General features: G+C 36.0%; 1 protein-coding gene across 1 annotated transcript in view; it reads left to right on the top strand.

Annotated features, from left to right (window-relative positions):
• The window catches only part of LOC136800479 (liprin-alpha-2-like), a 42,249-nt gene extending 24,672 nt beyond the window's left edge, over window positions 1–17,577 (top strand). Inside the window, exons 15-27 of the mRNA XM_067057138.1 lie at window positions 5,600–5,892; window positions 6,391–6,595; window positions 7,050–7,130; window positions 7,808–8,326; window positions 8,576–8,704; window positions 8,967–9,044; window positions 9,802–9,899; window positions 11,622–11,676; window positions 11,871–11,913; window positions 14,174–14,349; window positions 16,151–16,409; window positions 16,957–17,029; window positions 17,356–17,577. Of these exons, the coding sequence (XP_066913239.1) occupies window positions 5,600–5,892; window positions 6,391–6,595; window positions 7,050–7,130; window positions 7,808–8,326; window positions 8,576–8,704; window positions 8,967–9,044; window positions 9,802–9,899; window positions 11,622–11,676; window positions 11,871–11,913; window positions 14,174–14,349; window positions 16,151–16,409; window positions 16,957–16,994 (1,974 nt within the window). The 3' untranslated portion in view covers window positions 16,995–17,029; window positions 17,356–17,577. The remainder of the gene's footprint in view (window positions 1–5,599; window positions 5,893–6,390; window positions 6,596–7,049; window positions 7,131–7,807; window positions 8,327–8,575; window positions 8,705–8,966; window positions 9,045–9,801; window positions 9,900–11,621; window positions 11,677–11,870; window positions 11,914–14,173; window positions 14,350–16,150; window positions 16,410–16,956; window positions 17,030–17,355) is intronic.
• The last annotated feature ends 2,589 nt before the right edge of the window (window positions 17,578–20,166 follow it).

Below are 20,166 nucleotides of genomic sequence, written 5' to 3'. Positions count from 1 at the left end.
TATGTTATAAACCTTAGTCATTAGCTATTGGTGGATTAAGATATCAATGGTGCATACCTTATACCACAGAACATTGGAGGCCAGAATGAGATGGTCATTACGAATCGTTTAATAATTTATAGATCTTACCAATAATGAATGAACTATCTGTTTAATTTGGTCTGATTCATTTTTGATGTTGCTAGTTTGGCTGTAAAACACGAATGAGAGTCAAAAAAGACTCGTATTGGTATGGTTCTCGTATGTAAGCATATCATTCGGGTGTGGTTTTTCAATTGAGTAGGAGTGCGGTGAGTGTGTTTTTATAAGCATATTGGTATGGTTGTCGTTTGAAAGCATATCATTCGGGTGTTGGTTTCACAAATGAGTAGGAGTGTTAAAGCTGGAGTGTTTTTCTAAGCATATTGGTATGGTTGTCGTTTGTAAGCATATTATTCGGGTGTGGTTTTTCAATTGAGTAGGAGTGCGGTGAGTGTGTTTTTATAAGCATATTGGTATGGTTGTCGTTTGAAAGCATATCATTCGGGTGTTGGTTTCACAAATGAGTAGGAGTGTTAAAGCTGGAGTGTTTTTCTAAGCATATTGGTATGGTTGTCGTTTGTAAGCATATTATTCAGGTGTGGTTTCACAATTGAGTAGGAGTGTTAAAGCTGGAGTGTTTTTATAAGCATATTGGTATGGTTATCGTTTATAAGCATATTATTCGGGTGTGGTTTCACAATTGAGTAGGAGTGTTAAAGCTGGAGTGTTTTTATAAGCATATTGGTGTCGTTATCGTTTATAAGCATATTATTCGGGTGTGGTTTCACAATTGAGTAGGAGGGTGGTGAGTGTGAGCTGGAGTGTTTTATAAGCATATTGGTATGGTTATCGTTTATAAGCATATCATTCGGGTGTTGGTTTCACAATTGAGTAGGAGTGTTAAAGCTGGAGTGTTTTTGGACCTACCCCGGTGGGGTGAAGGTCCTATAAATTCACCTCTGTCCGTCCGTCCGTTCGTTACCAGCTTTTCTCGAGATTGAATCATAGGAATCATTTGATTTTTGGTACAAAGGTGCAAAACGGTGGTGGCCAAAATGTGACGGAGCCCGATTTTCTAAAAAAAAATTTTTTGGGCGAATTTGGAACAAAAAACGGCTAAAAAACGGGTTTTTTGGACTTTGTGAAAAATTGGATCATTAAATTTTTTTGATTTTTTGCATGAAAGTAGGGTACCATCATAGGTAAAAGATGGCTCAAGCAGATTTTTGCAAAAAAATTTATTTGGCTTAAAAAACGCATGTTTATCTATAAGAATCACTATTGATAAGCATACATCAATGTTCTTAGTCAAATTACTCAATTTTTTTATGAGATAGAAGTTTTTTTTGCTCATGAGGGCTTACTTTTGAAGAATATGTGTGTTTAGACATGAAATTTTGGTTGCTTGGCGTGTTTTTATAGAAAAACTGGCCAAGTTCAATATTTTTTTATAAGCACATTATCAATTACTTAGGTATTAGCTTTTCTCGAGATTGGCTCTTTCATTCTTTAAGACTTTTTGCACAAAGATGCATAACTATAAACCCTCGAATGTGACAGAGCCCAATTTTCGAAAAAAAAAATGTTTTAGGGCAAATTTGGGCCAAAAAACGACTGAAAAGTGGGTTTTTTGGACTTTGTGAAAAATTGGATCATTGATTTTTTCTGATTTTTTGCATGGAAGTGGGGTACCATCATAGGTAAAAGATGGCTCAGGGAGATTTTTGCAAAAAGATTTGTTGGCTCAAAAAACGCATGTTTATCTATAAGAATCACTATTAATAGGCATACATTAATGTTCTTAGTCAAATTACTCAATTTTTTTATGAGATAGATGTTATTTTGCTCACGAGGGCTTACTTTTGAAGCATATGTGTGTTTAGACATGAAATTTTGGTTGCTTGGCGTGTTTTTATAGAAAAACTGGCCAAATTCGATATTTTTTTATAAGCACATCATCAATCACCTAGGTATTAGCTTTTCTCGAGATTGGCTCTTTCATTCTTTATGATTTTTTGCACAAAGATGCATAACTATAAACCCTCGAATGTGACTGAGCCCGATTTTCGAAAAAAAATGTTTTTGGGCAAATTTGGGCCAAAAAACGGCTAAAAAAGGGTTTTTTGGACTTTGTGAAATATTGGATCGTTGTTTTTTTCTGATTTTTTGCATGAAAGTAGGTAAAAGATGGATCAAGCAGATTTTTGTCAAAAAAAACGCATCTTTATCTATAAGAATCACTATTAATAAGCATACATCAATGTTCTTAGCCAAATTACTCAATTTTTTGATGAGATAGATGTTTTTTTATGCTCACGAAGTCTTGAATATGAAAGAATATTTCAAGAGCATGAAATTTTTGTTTCTAAACGTTTTTTTATAAGAAACAAACGACTAATTTTAATAAATCGTCACTATTTGTGTTCTGAATGATCGTTTAACGTTCATTCTCACGTAGATATCAATTATATATGTGTTAAATGCATAACCAGGTAGGTCCATAAAAGTATCACTTGTTATAAGCATATTGGTATGGTTATCGTTTATAAGCATATTATTCGGGTGTGGTTTCACAATTGAGTAGGAGTGTGGTGAGTGTGTAAAGCTGGAGTGTTTTTATAAGCATATTGGTATGGTTGTCGTTTGTAAGCATATTATTCAGGTGTGGTTTCACAATTGAGTAGGAGTGTGGTGAGTGTGTAAAGCTGGAGTGTTTTTATAAGCATATTGGTATGGTTGTCGTTTGTAAGCATGTTATTCGGGTGTGGCTTCACAATTGAGTAGGAGGGTGGTGAGTGTGAGCTGGAGTGTTTTATACGCATATTGGTATGGTTCTCGTTTATAAGCATATCATTTCGGTGTGGCTTTTTAAGCCTATTGGTATGATTATTTTCTATAAGCATATGTCACTTTCATTTGCCGTTTATTAAGTAAGTTCAGTGTATTTTCTGATAAGTTCTGGTAGCTCTTACAGAGAACTAATAAAAAACTATTAAAAAAAGAAACTCTGCCGCATAAACTTCTTGCTTTCTCTTTCCAAAAGAGAATCCCCCGAAGGCCGACACTATTTTTTCTGTTAGTTCTCTGTAAGAGCTCTCATTCTGGCCTCCAATGTTCTGCGGTATGAGGTATGCACCATTGATATCTTAATCCACCAATAGCTAATGACTAAGGTTTATAACATATAGTTAAGTGGATGGTTCCTTAGTTCTTATCCCTCAGAACACTTGATACATTTAATAGAACAAATTATTTTATTCATAGAATTATATTTCACAGGTCTATCGACCTCTACGAAATAATTTTAGATTTATAAATTGTCTAATTCTTCATCTGTCGTCCAGTCGTCAGAAGATATGGACAGAAGAGAAGACGTTGTTTTGGTCTTTGTCCTAGGTTTTCGAACTAGGCGAAGGTTTGTTCTAGGGCTTCCTCTTACATGCCAAACGAAATCGTCATTTTTTGAATTCATTTTTTGCGCCTTTTGGCACATATCTTTAATAATTTTTCTTTCGTTGATGGTGAAGTCGTCTGTGATGCTAAAGCCACCAATTTCATTGAATCGTTTCAGCTTATGCAGATTTTGCATTATCCGTTCTTTTTTCCTCTCTACTTTTTAAGATCAACTTGATTGGACGCCAATGTAGCCCTTTTCTGTTTTGTCCAATGCGATGATGGTGGGACGGTTTGATATCTTGGACGCCAATGTTACCTAGTATACCTTCAATATCTATTCTGTCTTGTTCCTGTTGTTCCTCTTTGTTATCTACCTCTAATTCCACCATTCCATGTATAATAATATTTCGTTTTCTTGATTCGATGTCTCTGTCTTCATTCTTGTTTTCTTGTTGATGTTCTCTCACTGCTGATTTGATATTATCCTTGTGTTTCTTAGTTATTTCAGCGTATGTTTTTTCTGATGATTTTTCTATGTAATTCGTCGTTAGTTTTATTTCTTCTTTTATAATCTGCTTGGTTTTTATTTCAAAGTCAGCCATCTTATTGGTTAAGATGTTTTCGATATCGTTCTTAAGGCTGCGGTTCTTGGCTAGCTGGTTGTTGAGCTTTTTAATGAACAATCATCTATTAATACTATAACAATAGCGTTCAGTTTGAGGTCGTTGTTGTTATTTTCTGCCCGCGCAGTTTGATTATTAGAGAGTGAGTGTCATTTGGGCCCGACGCGAAGCGGAGGGCGCAAATGGCACTAGAGGGCTAATAATCAAACTGCAAGTGCAGAATTAATGACAACAACGAACGAAAGCTTAACGCTATTACTATTATTATCCATATCGGACATTCAAAGAACGTATTTTTCTAGCTTCAGCCAAGTCTTTTCGCTTCAATGCAATGACTTTAACAAGTTTTGAGTAACCTTGCGAGCGGGCCGCAAATGACCAAAAAGTTTTTTTTTCTGACGTTAGATTAGTCTTTTCGCTTCAATGCAACGACTTCAATAAAGTTCCGAGCGGGCCGCAAATGACGTTATCGCCCTATAACCTGGGCGGTTAATGATATTTTAGCTCTCTGAAGCGCGACGCCTTAGTTTTCTCAGCGTGGGTATGACTATTTGAGTCATAGAACCTTTCAATACCGCCCGCCATTCGAATCTTTAATGGCTTACTTAATGACCGCTATATGGATAATAATGTTGAATATACAATATATCATAATCCTGTGCTCATAACCATTATATATGAAGCACGGGAAATTTTTAGAGAAACTCTGCCGCAAGAACTTCTTGCTTTCTCTTTCTAAAAGAGAATCCCCAAAGTCTAAAAATTTCCGAAAATTAAGAGCAACCCAGTCTGAGCTAGAATTTACTGGCTCTTATAAAAAAGCGTGTAGGTTTGAATCATTGAGATTCAAGCCCGAAGGGCTAGAGGCGAAACTTTAACGTTTCTATGGCAAGAGAAATTGAAGCCACTTATTTGCCATCCAAAACGTGCATAGAACGCGCTGTAATCATGACGCCGGATTATATCTAGCGGCTCCTTTGTTTTTGAAATCTGGCGGTAGATTTTAGTTTCAATCCAGCGTTTTTGTAAAAACTACGCGCGGGCGTTCTGGATGGGAAACAATTGGTTTCATTTCCCATCCAGGAGTCTCGCCTTTAGTAGCCTTTGAGGCTTGAAAGTGGGGTATGTGCGGGCGGGACATCCAAAAACCGACCCTTAGAGAGACCAAATTTTTAGTGAAAATGGAGATGCTTCTTTCTTTTTTTTTCGATCTTTGAAAAATGTCCTACCCTTCTCTTGCAATAAAGAAAAATCAACATAAAAGGGCTTGCGGAATGAGTGTTCTGTTTTCGCAAAGCGAAGAAATTTTGACACGAACAAATTATTCTAATAAGTCAAACTTTTATTGATAATGTTTTCCAACCAGTTCCAACTCAACCTTCTTTTTTATAAGAACAATACGAGGCTCAAAAATTAAATAGACCGGGTTTTGAGCAATTCATGGATCAAATCATAAACGACACAGTATAATGGACAGTGTAGTTGACATTCATAGAGACTTTCATGAGACTTTTTAGATAATAGACATTGGAAGTCTAAAATGGTTCTTTTGCTTATAGAACACGTTGAATGTATCCAGTCCACGTTCGCCAGACTCACCACGTTTCACACAGACCGAACCAACATGGCCGAAAACAAATCAAGCCAATCTCGTCCATACAAACCCTAACAAACATTACATTCCTCCACATGCGGAGTTTGATGGTTCCGACGCTAGTTCAGTACACAGTAGCACGTCGAAACTATCGAGTGTTCCACCTGTTATTAATACGGAAAATATCACATCCAATGATGCCCAAGTCTTGGCAAATGTTCTACAGAAACAGTTAGACGCGATCAATGAGGAACTAGCGTAAGTAGTATCATCTGACCATTTTAAGGTTTTGCTTAGTTATAAGGTATTTGGTGTGGATCTTTTTTTTTATTCTTCTGCAACCGCGACATAGATTCCATCAGAGTGGACGTTATTGTTCGAATTTAGACGACGGATATTTGGCAATTTTTGCGCTCTTTCAAATCGAACAGGCAAGACAGAATCAATATAAATTAGATCTTTGCTACAATGCGAGATATGCAAAAGCAATGATGGCCTGTATTAAGAACGATGGCCGAGAGGTCGGTGTAACTTGAAACCCAGGGGTTCCTTGTTCGTATTCCCGCTCCTTCCAGTGTTTCGTTCAGTTTCTAGATAACCAAGCCGACTGGCCGTGGACCCCTAAAAACGATTGAAAGACTGTTTAAAAGTGAGATTACTGAGCTATCCACATAAAAAATCGACTCTATGGTCTGTATTTGGGTGATGACATTCAATATTCCACTCACTGTACTACTCATGCTTTCGTCTTTCTAGATTACTGCAAGTGGAACACCGAACCACCGAGAAGTTAACGGAACAAATTGAGAAGAGAGTTGGTAGTGAAACGAATAGTTTGGATGAGCTCAGTGTAGGATCCTCTTCCAAAGGTTCAGACAAACTTGATGGCGACAGGAAGAACTTGTACAGTAAACCTTTCCCTGTCGATAATCAAATGATGCGACCAAGACCCGATCTTAATGTAAGTTTGGACTGTTTTTACTTTAAATTGGACATGACAATTTTGATTATGAAAATATTTCTTGCCATTAAAACCAAAAATAAGCAATAATTTCAATATCGAAATTTTACTAGTATGCACATCGTGGCAAATTAACAATAAAGTATAATTATTATTATTGTTTTTTATGATTAGATAGGTTTACTATTCGGATTTGTTATTCACGAGTACAAGCTGATTTAAGATTCCGTATTACACCACCTTTTCAGGACAACGAGTACATGCACTAGATCATATCTAATTTTATACATGTAATATACGGGTTTTCGGAATTTCCCTAAGCATCCTTATAAGCATTTTTTAGCCTTGTCAAACCCTCGACCTAATCATCTCCGAGCCTGTTTTCGAATTTTTATATGCTTACTAAAAACATATCTTAGGTTACTTTCTTACTTGCTTATTAATTCTTCTTTAGTTACGGTCTGGTGACGCGGAAGATGGTAATTTAGCGTTCACATTTTCAAGTTACGATCCTGTTGATACCAAACCTCTCATGGTAAGTTCTTTATCCCTGCTCTTTATTAAGCAGTTTATAATTGACAAAGTCGAATCCAATATGCAAAAATATTTCTCGTTTTCAAACATAATTCCAATTTATAGGTAGTTTTTTATTCAAAAGTCTTATTTTTATTTTGTGACGTAACGTCAAAAAAAATGCTCAATTGTCATTGAACTCGTTGTGTGTTGTCAATTTTTGAAATATATAGCCTTCACCGAAGCTATATATTCGAAAATATTGGACATCAAAGAAGCCAATCAAATGTCGCCATTTACGCGCGTCGAATAATAACACGCATTAATTCTTTTTTCAACGTATTACAGTATACTCTTTTTACATATAACAACAATTTTATAAGAACAGCTAGGCTCAAAGATGCCAAAATAATTCCAAATTAAGGATTAAATGGTAAAATTAAGATAAAAAAGCCAAAGATACAATGCCGTTTAAGTGCGCCTGATTGATAAACGCACTTGGGCGCTTTTAAACGCACTTAAGCGTAATTGTACACAAGTGAGTACTACAGTCTTAAAAGATTGATAAGAAAATGGAAGATACTCTATCAACATTCATTGCTGTTGAATTATCAATCTATCATAATCTTGTCATGTTAGTCTATTGTATTAGAAAAACAAAAAAAGGCTTTAAATTAATACAAAGTATTTTTCTACTAGCTCAAAGCTGGTCGATCCCAGGAGATGCTTACCGAAACAGAGACCGATACACCTAGTTCCCAGCCTTCTGACTCTACCGGTTCTGAGGGTTCGATTCGAGCGAAAGGGATGACGATCCCTTGGAACATTTCATCGCCTTACGAATCAGAAGCGTATTTCGATTTCCCGTCTAACGCGAGTAGTTTAACAAGCAGTATGGAATCTTTGAATAGACGTGGACCGAATAAAAATAAAGGACTTAAAAATTCCATCGGAAAGATATTTAGTACGAAAGGTAAATTGAAACCGAGAGACATGGGCTCCAGTCGTAGTGAAGATTTAGATTCGACTGCTGAAACACACAGAGACGCAGAAACACGAATGAAGAGAAAACTCTTGGAGGACGTGATCGCTTCTGGAGCTCCTTTCGCTGCATGGAATGCACCCACCATTTTAGCTTGGCTCGAGTTGTGGGTCAAGTTACCCGAATGGTACATCCAAGCGTGTCGAGCGAACGTCAAAAGTGGTTCAATCATGTCGGTATGTCTGTTATAAAAAAAGTAGATGTTTCAACGATCTATCTACAGTAGCCGGATCCATTTATGGCTCACTTTTGTCACTATTAAGATGATGAAAGCTTTCTCCTTGCTTCTAAAATTTCTTAACATTTTTTTTGGTATCACAGTGCCTGACGTTTGTACTGTAAATTTTTCTCACCAATTTGGAAAGACCTTATCATAGTCTTGTTGGTCTGCACGTTTCTAGGTCATCAACCGTTTCCTATTTCAGGCTTTATCAGATTATGAAATCCAACACGAGATTGGAGTCAATAATCCACTACACCGGCTGAAACTCAGGCTAGCAATTCGTGAAATGATCAACGTCACTAGCCCCATTTCTCCGCCAACCGCTAAAACGGTAGGTAAATACTTCATTTATTTGGGGGATAATTTAACATTTTTCAGTTTAGCGATGATTTTAATCCTTTCTGTGTCGTTTGTGTTTTTGTTCTCTTGTGATTAATTTGAAAAAACTGAATTTAAGCGATGATTTGAAATTGTTTCTATTGATATCGTAGGCTAACTGTGAATCAAATGATTCCTTAAGCACGCTCTAGCTTCTAAATAACACCGTTGGTCCGGTCGATTGATTGACTTTGATGTTTTGTTTTTTCTCTTAGTCACTGGTATTTGGAGATATGAATCATTTTTGGATCGCATCTGAATGGCTTGCGAGTCTAGGCTTACCTCAATACAAGGTAATTTCAATACAATACGGACAAACACAGATTTATTTAATTTGGCTTGATTCGTTTAATTTATTTAAGATCGTTGACTTCTTTTGGGCTGTTCCATAAAATTCCCATATAGAGGGTGGACGACCCTTTCCAAGTGAAAATAAATTTCTTGGAAAAGTGTAGATACCCCCTGGAAAATGGCAAAATTTGCAAAAGAACCCTTGGAAAAAATTCTTTTCACTTAAAGTGAGGGTGGACGAACTAAAAAATCAGTTGTTCACCACCCCCTGTAAATTCGGGAATAACTTTTTACCCCCTAGAAAAATGAAAAAGCACTTCTTTAGACCCATTAGAAATCTTTCTCGGATTACCCCCCTGGAAATGTTCGTCCACCCTCCTATGGTCATATGGTCATGGTCATAAAATGGAATGGCCCATTATCAACGCCAAACATATCAAATAGACAATAATCTTTATTTCATTATTCTTATATATAATGCAAACATAACGAAATTCATCCAATCATCTGAAAGAATTGGACAGAAATACACCTTTTCGACCGTAGCCGCCAATTGCCGTGCGCGCATTTTTTGTCCGTTTTACCACCATAAAACCGTCCCAGTCTTTTTTTCGCACCTAAAGACAATAGAAAAAGGGATTGGATCGAGTGTAGGGTGGTAAATTGAATAATAAAGTGGTACGCTCCAGACCGCGCGAATACGGGCGAAAAGGTGTATTGTATGAATTTCTTCATTTATGCTCTTGTAAATTTGTTTAGTACCCATTCATCGAAAACCTGGTAGACGCCCGTATGCTGGAACACATCACGAAGAAAGATTACACCAAATATTTGAAAGTTGTTGATAGTTTTCACAGGTAATGCATCTTTCGGGGGGGGGGACAAACAAACAGAAAATTATATACTTTTAACATGATTTGTTAAATTCTTGTTTTATCGAATATTGAAGAGACCTAAACAGACGCAAGATTCTTGTTGTATAAAATCATGTACATTAATCATAACATATATAGCAATGCCTTAAAGTTTTTAATTTTGAAGTTTGTTTTTCAAACACGGGGGTGCTAGATTATCATTTCATTTTCTTAAATGAAGGATCTATCCGTTTCAGTTTTTTTGTTCCTATGGTCGAAACTGTACGATTACCTAAAGTGAAAAATGGAAATACATACCGGGGCAAAAAAAATTCACCCGGGGAAACTGCTTGTCTGTCAAATATATATTTTTTGGACTTCCTATAAATTAACCTTTGTCCGTCCGTCCGTCCGTCCGTCTGTTACCAGCTTTTCTTGAGATTGGTTCTTCTGATTTTTGGCACAAATATGCAAAATGGCAATGCCCAAAATGTGACGGAGCCCGATATTCGAAAAAAATTCATTTCCGGCCGAAAATGCCGAAAATATGCCGGAAAGCCGGTTTTTTGGCATTTTCTCAAGATTTCATTATTAGTTTTTTCTGACTTTTTGCACAAAGATGCGTATTAGCAATGCCCAAACCATGACCGAGTCCGATTTTTGATAAAAAATTTTCTTCCGGTGGAAAATGCCTGAAATATGCCGGAAATCGCCGTTTTTCTAGATTTTCATTGGACTTTTCCCTTTTAATTGGTTGTTTTTTCATTCAAAAACATTATTAATAGCAATGCCCACCATCAAGCATGTTTCAATTTTCAATAAAATTGATTTTTGAAGCTGGAACTATTTTAAAAGTCGCCGGAACAACATATTTTCGCCGGAAAGACAGTATTTCTTAAATTTCTCGAGCTGTACTTTAAATTTTTTATGAAATTTTGCACACTGATGCAATATGACAATACCTAAAATGTGACGGAGCCTGATTCTCGAAAAACATTTTTTTCCGGCCGAAAATGCCGGAAATATGCCGGAAAAACCGGTTTTTTGACATTTTCTCGAATTTTCATTTTTAGTATTTTCTGATTTTTGCAGAAAGATGCGTATTCGTAATGCTCAAAACATGACCGAGCTCGATTTTTTGAGAAAAAAATTTTTCGGCCGGAAATCGCCGTTTTTGCAGATTTTCATTGGACTTTTTCCTTACATTTCTTTGTTTTTTTCCCACCATCAAGCATGATTTGATTGTCAATAAAACTGATTTCTGCAACCGGAACTTTCTACATCTTTTTCCCCTTCTCCCCTTCCCTCTCCCCTTCCCTCTCCCCTTCCCTCTCCCCTTCCCTCTCCCCTTCCCTCTCCCCTTCCCTCTCCCCATCCCTCTCCCCATTAATCAATGATGAAATGTAAGGCGTTATGGCTTTTCGCTAAACATTATATTTTCTAACGGATTGTTTCCGTTTTTCTCCTTATTGCTATCTAACTTTCATCATCATGTCCATTCAGCATCTAGCTTGTTATTATTATTTTTATTATATTTTTATATTTTTTGAAACTTCTTGAAAGGAAATTTGAATCCGATCGGGAAGTCACGCCGCTCACTGAAATTAAAGTGAAACTAAAACTATTTGGGAAGATTCTCCCATTCGGAAACCATAGTTCTGCTCGTTTGGACTATGGCAGGACTGTCGTCATTTCCTTAGAAAATAAATTTTGTTTTTTTCTCAGGACGAGTTTAACGTGTGGAACGAAATGTCTAGAAGTTCTCAATTACGATAGAAAAGTAAGCTATCAAATTATTCTCAACATTCTAAACTGTAAAGTGTTTAACCGGCGATAATGATAATAAGTCAGATGAAAGTCATGAAATACCGACACAACGATAAACCCGTTCACTCCAAAAAAAGATTGATTAAACCACCTGTCTAAGCAGTGCAGTGGTGATGATTATTAAATTTTCTGTCCATTTTTTTACAGTATTTAGAAAAGCGGCGCAAAGAAGCTGAAACTGAGGATAAAGGTTTGTTTTCTTTGCCTATTTCTTTCACAAAATTCATTTTGTGGCATTAATTCTTTAGTGGGAAGTCTTTTCAAGAAATTAAGTGTAATTTTTTTGTTTGGCTTTCCCAAAGAGAGTCGGTATTGGTTAAGAAGAAAACCTTTTTTTTATGAGTTGCTTGATTTTTTTTCTCAATTCGGCAAGGTGTTATTTGTACGAAACTTAGTGTTGAAAGTTCTTCCTTCTCAGACGGATTTCCTTCTCAGAGAAGCCTTTCTGTCTCAAAACTCTGCACCATTCACCAAAATTTATCAAAAATACGTGCTACTATGTTGTGTAAAATTTCCGTCTCTGACGAAGAACTTAGCTTTGGCCACTGAAATTACACGTTGTCCAAAATTATTCGATATCGTGAAACAGCAATCTTCTACCTTTGGTGACAAGAAAATCTTTTGTTTGTGAAAACACTCTTTGACATGACACCAATAGACAAAAGCGTTGATTGTGCTATTGAAAAACATCAAGTTGCTGAGTATGTTGTAAAATTCGTGCGGTATGATATCATGTTTTTGACCATAAAGTAAGCCCCGTAGAGTGAAATATTTGGTATAAACACAGTAAAGGATGCGATAATTGTCAAATATTTCAGCGTTGAAGATGCTCTATTGCTTCGCTTGTGAATTTCCCTTTGTTGGATTTGATTTGTGATATTCGCTTCACATCTTAGATGTTTTGTGATCTTATAGTAGATGATAACCGATATAGTTAGAAAGCATACTACTGCCGTCCGGATGGCAAATAAAGTTATGGAGGTTTCAAGTGGGACTGCCACAGCCTCGAAACATTTTTTAGATACATGGTCCCATTTAAAATGCTGGTTGAACGGGTGATTATCCAATAACCTATCAATGCCGGTGTAATGCAAACAATATGTATACAATACAATACAGTAATCAAACCGAATCTGGTGATACACACTGTTATGTCACTGAACGCCAGATAGATGATAAATAGATAATAAGAATTGATCCTTTTCCAACATTTAATCAAAAAGAAATACAGTATGGACAGATTGCCAGGGATGCCAATAACAAAAACGATGAGATTTGTATAATATATGAAAACATTCACCATTATCAAAAATCCAAAAATACATGGGAAACGTAAAGAAACTTTTGAGTTATATTTGGGATTAATCAGTGCCATAACATATTGGCACTTTTGGCTAATTTACCATTTTTCGGAAATTGAAGTTCGAGCGAGAATGTCAATTTCGGGCCTTCAACTTGATTTCAACGATTATTTCGATCTGAAAGGGATTTATTGGTTTCTAGGCTATATTTCAAGCCCTACTGGACCACTTTTGAACTTTTGGATCCTCAGATCCTAAGGTCGTAAAACTCAGAGTTAAAACTCTACCCTTCGAATCTACTTTAGAGCACTTGCAAATCGATTGTGGTTTCAAAACACCCCGGTGGATTTCCTTTTTGTGCCAAGTATTTCGTCACCGATTGTAGCTTCCTCAATGAAATGAGTAGATATTTCCTTCCCAATAAGTACAATCGTTGTATTTTCTTTGCTTCACCCATTCAGCTTTTGATTTGTTTGATTTCACTGTGATTTTAAAATAATTGTAAAAAACCTGGACTTTAATTGAATTACGAACGTTTTTCTCTTATGATATCAAAAGAAATTTTTATAAGAGATACGAATTTGATTGATAAAACGGTCAAAAGCCTTAGAGACACACTTTCTAACGAATGCATCAAAAAACATACAAAAAGTAAAAAAGTTTAAATCTTGCAAAGATTAGAATAGCACCCATCATACATCGCTTATATTTCATGAAATAATTTATTGTTTTGGTTTTAACCAGACAACCAGCTTCGATGGAAACAGCAGTAATATTTCTTTGGGAAAAAAAAAGAATGAAACTCTTTGAAATGAAACAAATTAACCAAGACATCGATAATGCTATTAAAAATGACTTGAAGCAACCAAGGATGGTTGTCTCTCTTTTATGGTCGTCGCCTGAAAGATGTTTATGGAGCGATTGTTGTAAAGACCTCAGTGTCTCAAGACAGGAGTTCGTAGTTTGAATCCCCGCTCCTTCCAATGTTCCGTTCAGTTCATAGATAGCCAAGCCGGCTGGCCGTGGACCCCGTGAAAAAAAAATTGAAATATTGTCTTAAAGTCCTAGATAACTTGACTATCCACGTAAAATATATATCGACTCTCTCTCTATCTATGGCTAAATGTTAATTTTCTTTGTTCATTTCAGATGTCCTCGTCTGGTCAAATGCTAGGGTCATTCGATGGGCGCATAATATCGGCCTCGAAGATTACGCCGACTTTCTTCGCCAGTCTGGTGTTCACGGTGCGTTGATCGCATTGGACGAGAACTTTGATGTCGAACTGTTCGCGTATTATTTACAAATCCCCAGCACCAATGAAAAGGTGAGTTCATTCGCTACTGAGGTGAAAATAAAAAAAAATGTAGTATTTCCGGAATGCGGGTGTAGGAAAAAAGCCTGACGTCAGCATTTTCATCGAAGTAACTGGCTAATGACGTCAGCATTTTCATCGTAGTAACTGGCTACTGATGTCAGCATTTTCATCGAAGTAACCGGCTACTGACGTCAGCATTTTCTTCGAAATAACCGGCTACTGACGTCAGCATTTTAATCGAAATAATCGGCCTCTGTTTGTGTTATACATGTCTTCTTCTCTCACGTCAAACTCACTCCTGCAAATATTTCACAGTTTTCAAGAAAACCATAAACTCCTTTTTTGATATGAGATGAGAAAATACATACAATACAAATAAAATCAGATGCACTCTACTTTACTTGGCGTATCGCTAGTGATTGAGAAAAATAACGGATTTTTTTCCGGTGGGTGCTACTTTTATGACGTAATTTATTCTTCGAATAAAAAAAAAAAAAAAAAGACAAAACCTTTCTGGCGAAAGATACCTGCTAAATTTTTGGACCTACCTGGAGGTCCTATAAATTAACCCATGTTCGTCCGTCCGTCCGTCCGTCCGTCTGTTACCAGCTTTTCTCAGGATTGGCTCATTAGTTTTTTCTGATTTTTGGCACAATGATGCAAAATGGCAATGCCCAAAATGTGACGGAGCCCAATTTTCGGCAAAAAAAATTTTCCGGCCGAAAATGCCGGATATATCCCGGAAAAACTGTTTTTTTGGCACTTTCTCGAGATTTTATCATTAGCTTTTTCTGATTTTTTGCTCAAAGATGCGTATTAACAATGCCCGAAACATGGTCGAGTCCGATTTTTGAGAAAAAATTTTATCCGGCCGAAAATGCCGGAAATATGCCGGAAATCGCCGTTTTTCTGGATTTTCATTGGCTTTTTTCCTTATAATTTGTTGTTTTTTCATTTATAAACATTATTAATAGCAATGCCCACCGTCAAGCATGTTTCAATTTTCAATAAAATTGATTTTTGAAGCCGGAACTATTCAAAAATCGCCGGAACAACCTATTTTCGCCGGAAAGACAGTATTTCTTGAATTTCTCGAGCTGTACTTTATATATTTTAATGAAATTCTGCACACTGATTCAAAATGACAATACCTAAAATGTGACGGGGCCCGATTTTCGAAAAACATTTTTTTCCGGCCGAAAATGCCGGAAATATCCCGAAAAACTGTTTTTTGGCATTTTCTCGAGATTTTCTCATTAGTGTTATCTGATTTTTTGCTCAAAGATGCGTATTAACATTTTTTTCCGGCCGAAAATGCCGGAAAAACCGGTTTATGACATTTTCTCGAATTTTCATCCTTATTTTTCTCAGATTTTTTGCAAAATGATGCGTATTCGCAATGCTCAAAAAATGACCGCGCCGGAAATTTCCGTTTTTGCAGATTTTCGTTGGATTTTTCCGTTTTTAAGTCTTTGTTTTTTTCAAACAAAAACATTATTTATAATGTTTATTACATTACGTGTAATGTCCACGATCAAGCATGGTTCAATTTTCAATAAAACTGATTTTGGTACAGGAACTTTCTAAAAATCGCCAGAACAGCCGAGAATCGCCGGATTTCATTAATTTCTCGAGTTGTTCTTGTTCTTTATTTTTTTATATTTTGACCAGTTATGTCCCATGTGTTTTATTGTTTCAATGTTCATTGATTAGTTTGATAACCAGGTAGGTCCATAAAAGTATCACTTGTTTCCATTCCTTTGACCTCTTCTTTTTTTTACGATTTCGTGCATCTTGTTTTCTGCTTTAGAAACGTGGTTTACTTGAGCGTGAATACAACAAACTTTTAGTACTATGTCACGAATACAAGACATCGACGCAATCTGACCTCGGAGATGGGGATTTCAAACGGTCCAAATCGTGGAGAAAGAAATTCAAAAAGGAGAAATTATCTACCAAAGACAAACGTAGCAAAGATAATGATACTTTGAAAAGGCCTGGGTCCGAATCATCAGATTTAAACGATTCAATATCACCTGGTCGACGCCAAAGAAAATCACCGAACTCAGGTAAATACTATATATTTATAAAGCCCGAAGAGCTAGATGTCGTGCTTTGGCTGAAAAGTGTGCCGTAGTTAGAGAGGAAATCCTACTTAGGTCACGTGACATTTCAATAGAATTTCAGCGCTTGATCAATCAGTAGCTTCGCGGGTTTTATTTTGCTTGGAAGAGCTTAAAGCACGACATCTAGCCATTCGGGCTTATAAATCTATGGTAAATACCTCTTACAGATGAATAATATATTTATTAATCTGGAATCGTCGGATTTTCCAAGAGCAAATCTAATCTAATCCTATCTAATCGGCCTGAATCAACGGGGACATACCGACCGAGCTAATCACAGAATTTCCTGCTAAGTCATTTGATGCCTCTCTGCTTGATGCTCGGCAGCCAAAGAGAAGGGTAAAAGTTAAGCGGAGAAATCCAGAGCAAGGATTTGTACCCTCTCCTACCTTCCGGCAGACAGCTAAAGAAAAGGGTGATCTTTAGATCACCTTGACTGCGGTTGTAAACTTACCTTTTTCATTTTGATCACCTTCTTTAAATGTTTTAGAACGCAAGTATTACAATATGAGGGGAGGACCTTCATAGCATTTCCATCGACCATTATTAAATTATTACTTGATGTAAGTTGTTTTTCCTTTCGCTTGGTCTGTCTGTCCAGCATTATCCTCTCATTTTTCTATGAGTATAATTGGGTAAATCATTTCGTAAATTTATAGGCTTAATTGATTTTCGATCATCTTCAGTTGAGCTAGAACCTGGAAGTGATCTGTATTTGTGACAGTACGGTAGGAATCTACTGAGCTGTTGCCCACTTGTTCTTTGTGAAATACTTTTTTTAGGAGGGTCTGAGTTTTTAGCCACATTGAGGCTTATTAAGGTTTAGTGTGAAATCATTAGTTAAATTTTAATTACGTCATCAAAGTTTTCTATTTTGTTTCCATTTTAGGATTGAAGAGGTTGTAGTCCGATGAATCTGATCAATGCTGTACCGTACCTCGGTGATCGCTGCTCGTGAGTCTCATTGAGTCAAGTAGAATACCAGGCTGAGCAGATCAACTTGCTCATGTGGCTTTGGACCAGTGTTATTTGGATCATTCACCTAGTTAATTTTCTATGTCGCATAAACGCTTTGACCTTATATTTTTGATTAAGTTCCAAATGTACAATAAAATTAAACGAACGAAGAAATAATGGACGGTATGAGATGAATGAATGAATGAATGAATGAATGAATGAATGAATGAATGAATGAATGAATGAATGAATGAATGAATGAATGAATGAATGAATGAATGAATGAATGAATGAATGAATGAATGAATGAATGAATGAATGAATGAATGAATGAATGAATGAATGGATAAACGAATGAATAAGTAGATGCCCCCGGGGGGGGGGGTATTAGGGCAAGATAGGTTACGGGGATGCTCCGCTGGTCAGGATACCTTTTTTAACCTCCACGAGTCCCAAGTAGGGTCGCAAAAACACCAAAATAGAATTCAGTCCCTCGTAGGGTGCCTATTTTTGGAAAATTTGGGGAAAAAGTAGAAAATTTTAGAAAATTTTGGAATTTCAGTCCCATTCAGGGTCACTTTTTTCGCAAATTTCGAGTACGTAGGGTCCATTTTTCGAACCTCAGCAGAGCACCCCCGTCGGTCGACAAATTAAGTACCCCCTCCCCCCACCCCGGGGTCGATGCATGAATGCATGAATGAATGAATAAATAATGAACGATCTTCAAAGCGCGTAGTACGAGTTCAATTTTTTTAGCTTCGAAAAAATTAGTTTATCTGATGATTTTTGTTTGTCAAAACATATATATTCCCTTTTTTTTTAAATTCAGAGTTACTGATTCCAGTTCAAATTATTATCCTTGAAAAGTAAGGTTTTATTTATTCCATACACGCTAGTCTAGTTTCTTAACCATAGGTATTCGAGTTACTAAAATGTTAGAGGTCTAGGCTGTTTTAGAAGAACTAGTAAAGTAAACTTTGGCTTACTCGATCCGGATATCCCTCTATTTTAAAGGTTTTATTCTTACATAAGTGTTTCCGTTTCATATCAGACACATATTTCATATCAGGGCAGTGACTTGATATTGTTATGTTATGCTGATATAGGCAAAAAATGTTTTTCTTGTCCTCTTTCTGATCAATCTTGCTCCACATCCGTGTCAATCCAATGTGAAAAAGCTTGTGAATTAAAAGTGATGACTAAGCAAACGATATCACTCTTATTTAAAAACAATTCATTTAAGTGCCATATTTGTGACATTTTTTAATATGGATTCTTCAAGCCATCTTTTAAACTCTGCGTGCTCATATTGTTCTTATTTTGTTCTGAATAGAGCCTCCTGTTCTTAAAAAACTGTCCTTTGTTTTGATTTCACTGAAGATTGCCATCCTGGATGGCATGAAACTTTGAGTATGAAATTAACTTAAAATCGTTTTCTTAACTCAAATTAGTAAAACTGTCCTTATAGAAATTTGTGTCAATTTTAAAATACGTACGTGTAACAGGGCGATTTATAACAAACTAGAACTAAAACACTTTAGGTAGTATAAGACCATTGATTAAATATATTTTAGAAGTATGAATATTATTTTTAGAAACTTAGTAAATTATTGCAATATACATCGAAACTTCTGTTTGCCTTTTTTTTTTTTATTAGAAACAATTTCATTTGATAGTGATAGATACTTTTGCTTTTTATCTTCATGACCTCTATTCCTTAACTAACATGGATACCAGAACATAAAATATAAAAAACTAGACTGTGAAATAGTTTACAGCCTGGATATCCAGGCTATTCCTTAATAACTTATTCTTCAATGTCTGCATTTCTGATGCTTCTTTTCCTTCATTTTATAGAAAAAACGATTAATTCTTTAATTTTTTATTTTGATATTTTTAATCTATTAATTTAAGTATTTCTTCGTTGTTTTTTTTTCACGGCATACCTGTTTTACGTTTAATATTATTTTTGTGTAAACTTTTGTGGACCTTTTTTATTTATATTTGTGCTAAACACATGTTTTTTTTTAATTTTGTATCTCAAAACCTAGGAATCTTTAAAAAGCCTTAATCGTGTCACCGCCTCAACTGGAATATTCTCTTGGAAACTTTTGAAGGGATTTTCTTCTTGCGAATCTTTGTTAAATTTTTAGAATTACCATCATAACACAGTGTGTCTATTTATGATATGCACCATTGTAATGTCTTTTGACATTATATCACGGACTCAACAGCTGATTGGTTGTAAGTGACGTAAAATCAGTCAATACGTCACTTGCAACCAATCAGCTGTTGGGTCCGTGGAAGACATTGCAATGGTGCATATCATGAATACACCTTTTCGACCGTAGTCGCGCGGTCAGGTGCGTTTCACTTTATTACTTAATTATCCTCCTAAACTCGATCCAATTCTTTTTCTACACCTTTTTCCATTGTCTATGGGTGCGAAAAAAAGACTGGGGTGGTTTTAGGATGGTAAAATGGACAAAAAATGTCCGCGTGGTAATTGGCGGCTACGGTCGAAAAGGTGTATTGTGACTCATCTCTGTCATCAGTGAACTTGAACCTTGGAGAGTTAATTGATTCCTATAATATCCATTTTACGTGCAGCACATTAGAAATCCTCAATATTTGTACAGTTATTAGGACACAAATCTGAAAAAGTTATTGTACAGTACTAAACATTAAAAACATATATCATCGTTATGGTATCAAATATATACAATATAAGATATATTTATCA

This window comes from Clytia hemisphaerica, unplaced genomic scaffold, assembly GCF_902728285.1.
Source record: "Clytia hemisphaerica strain Z4C2 unplaced genomic scaffold, Clytia hemisphaerica genome assembly, whole genome shotgun sequence".
Lineage (NCBI taxonomy): Eukaryota > Metazoa > Cnidaria > Hydrozoa > Leptothecata > Clytiidae > Clytia > Clytia hemisphaerica.
This window is presented reverse-complemented; position numbering and strand designations above follow the sequence as displayed.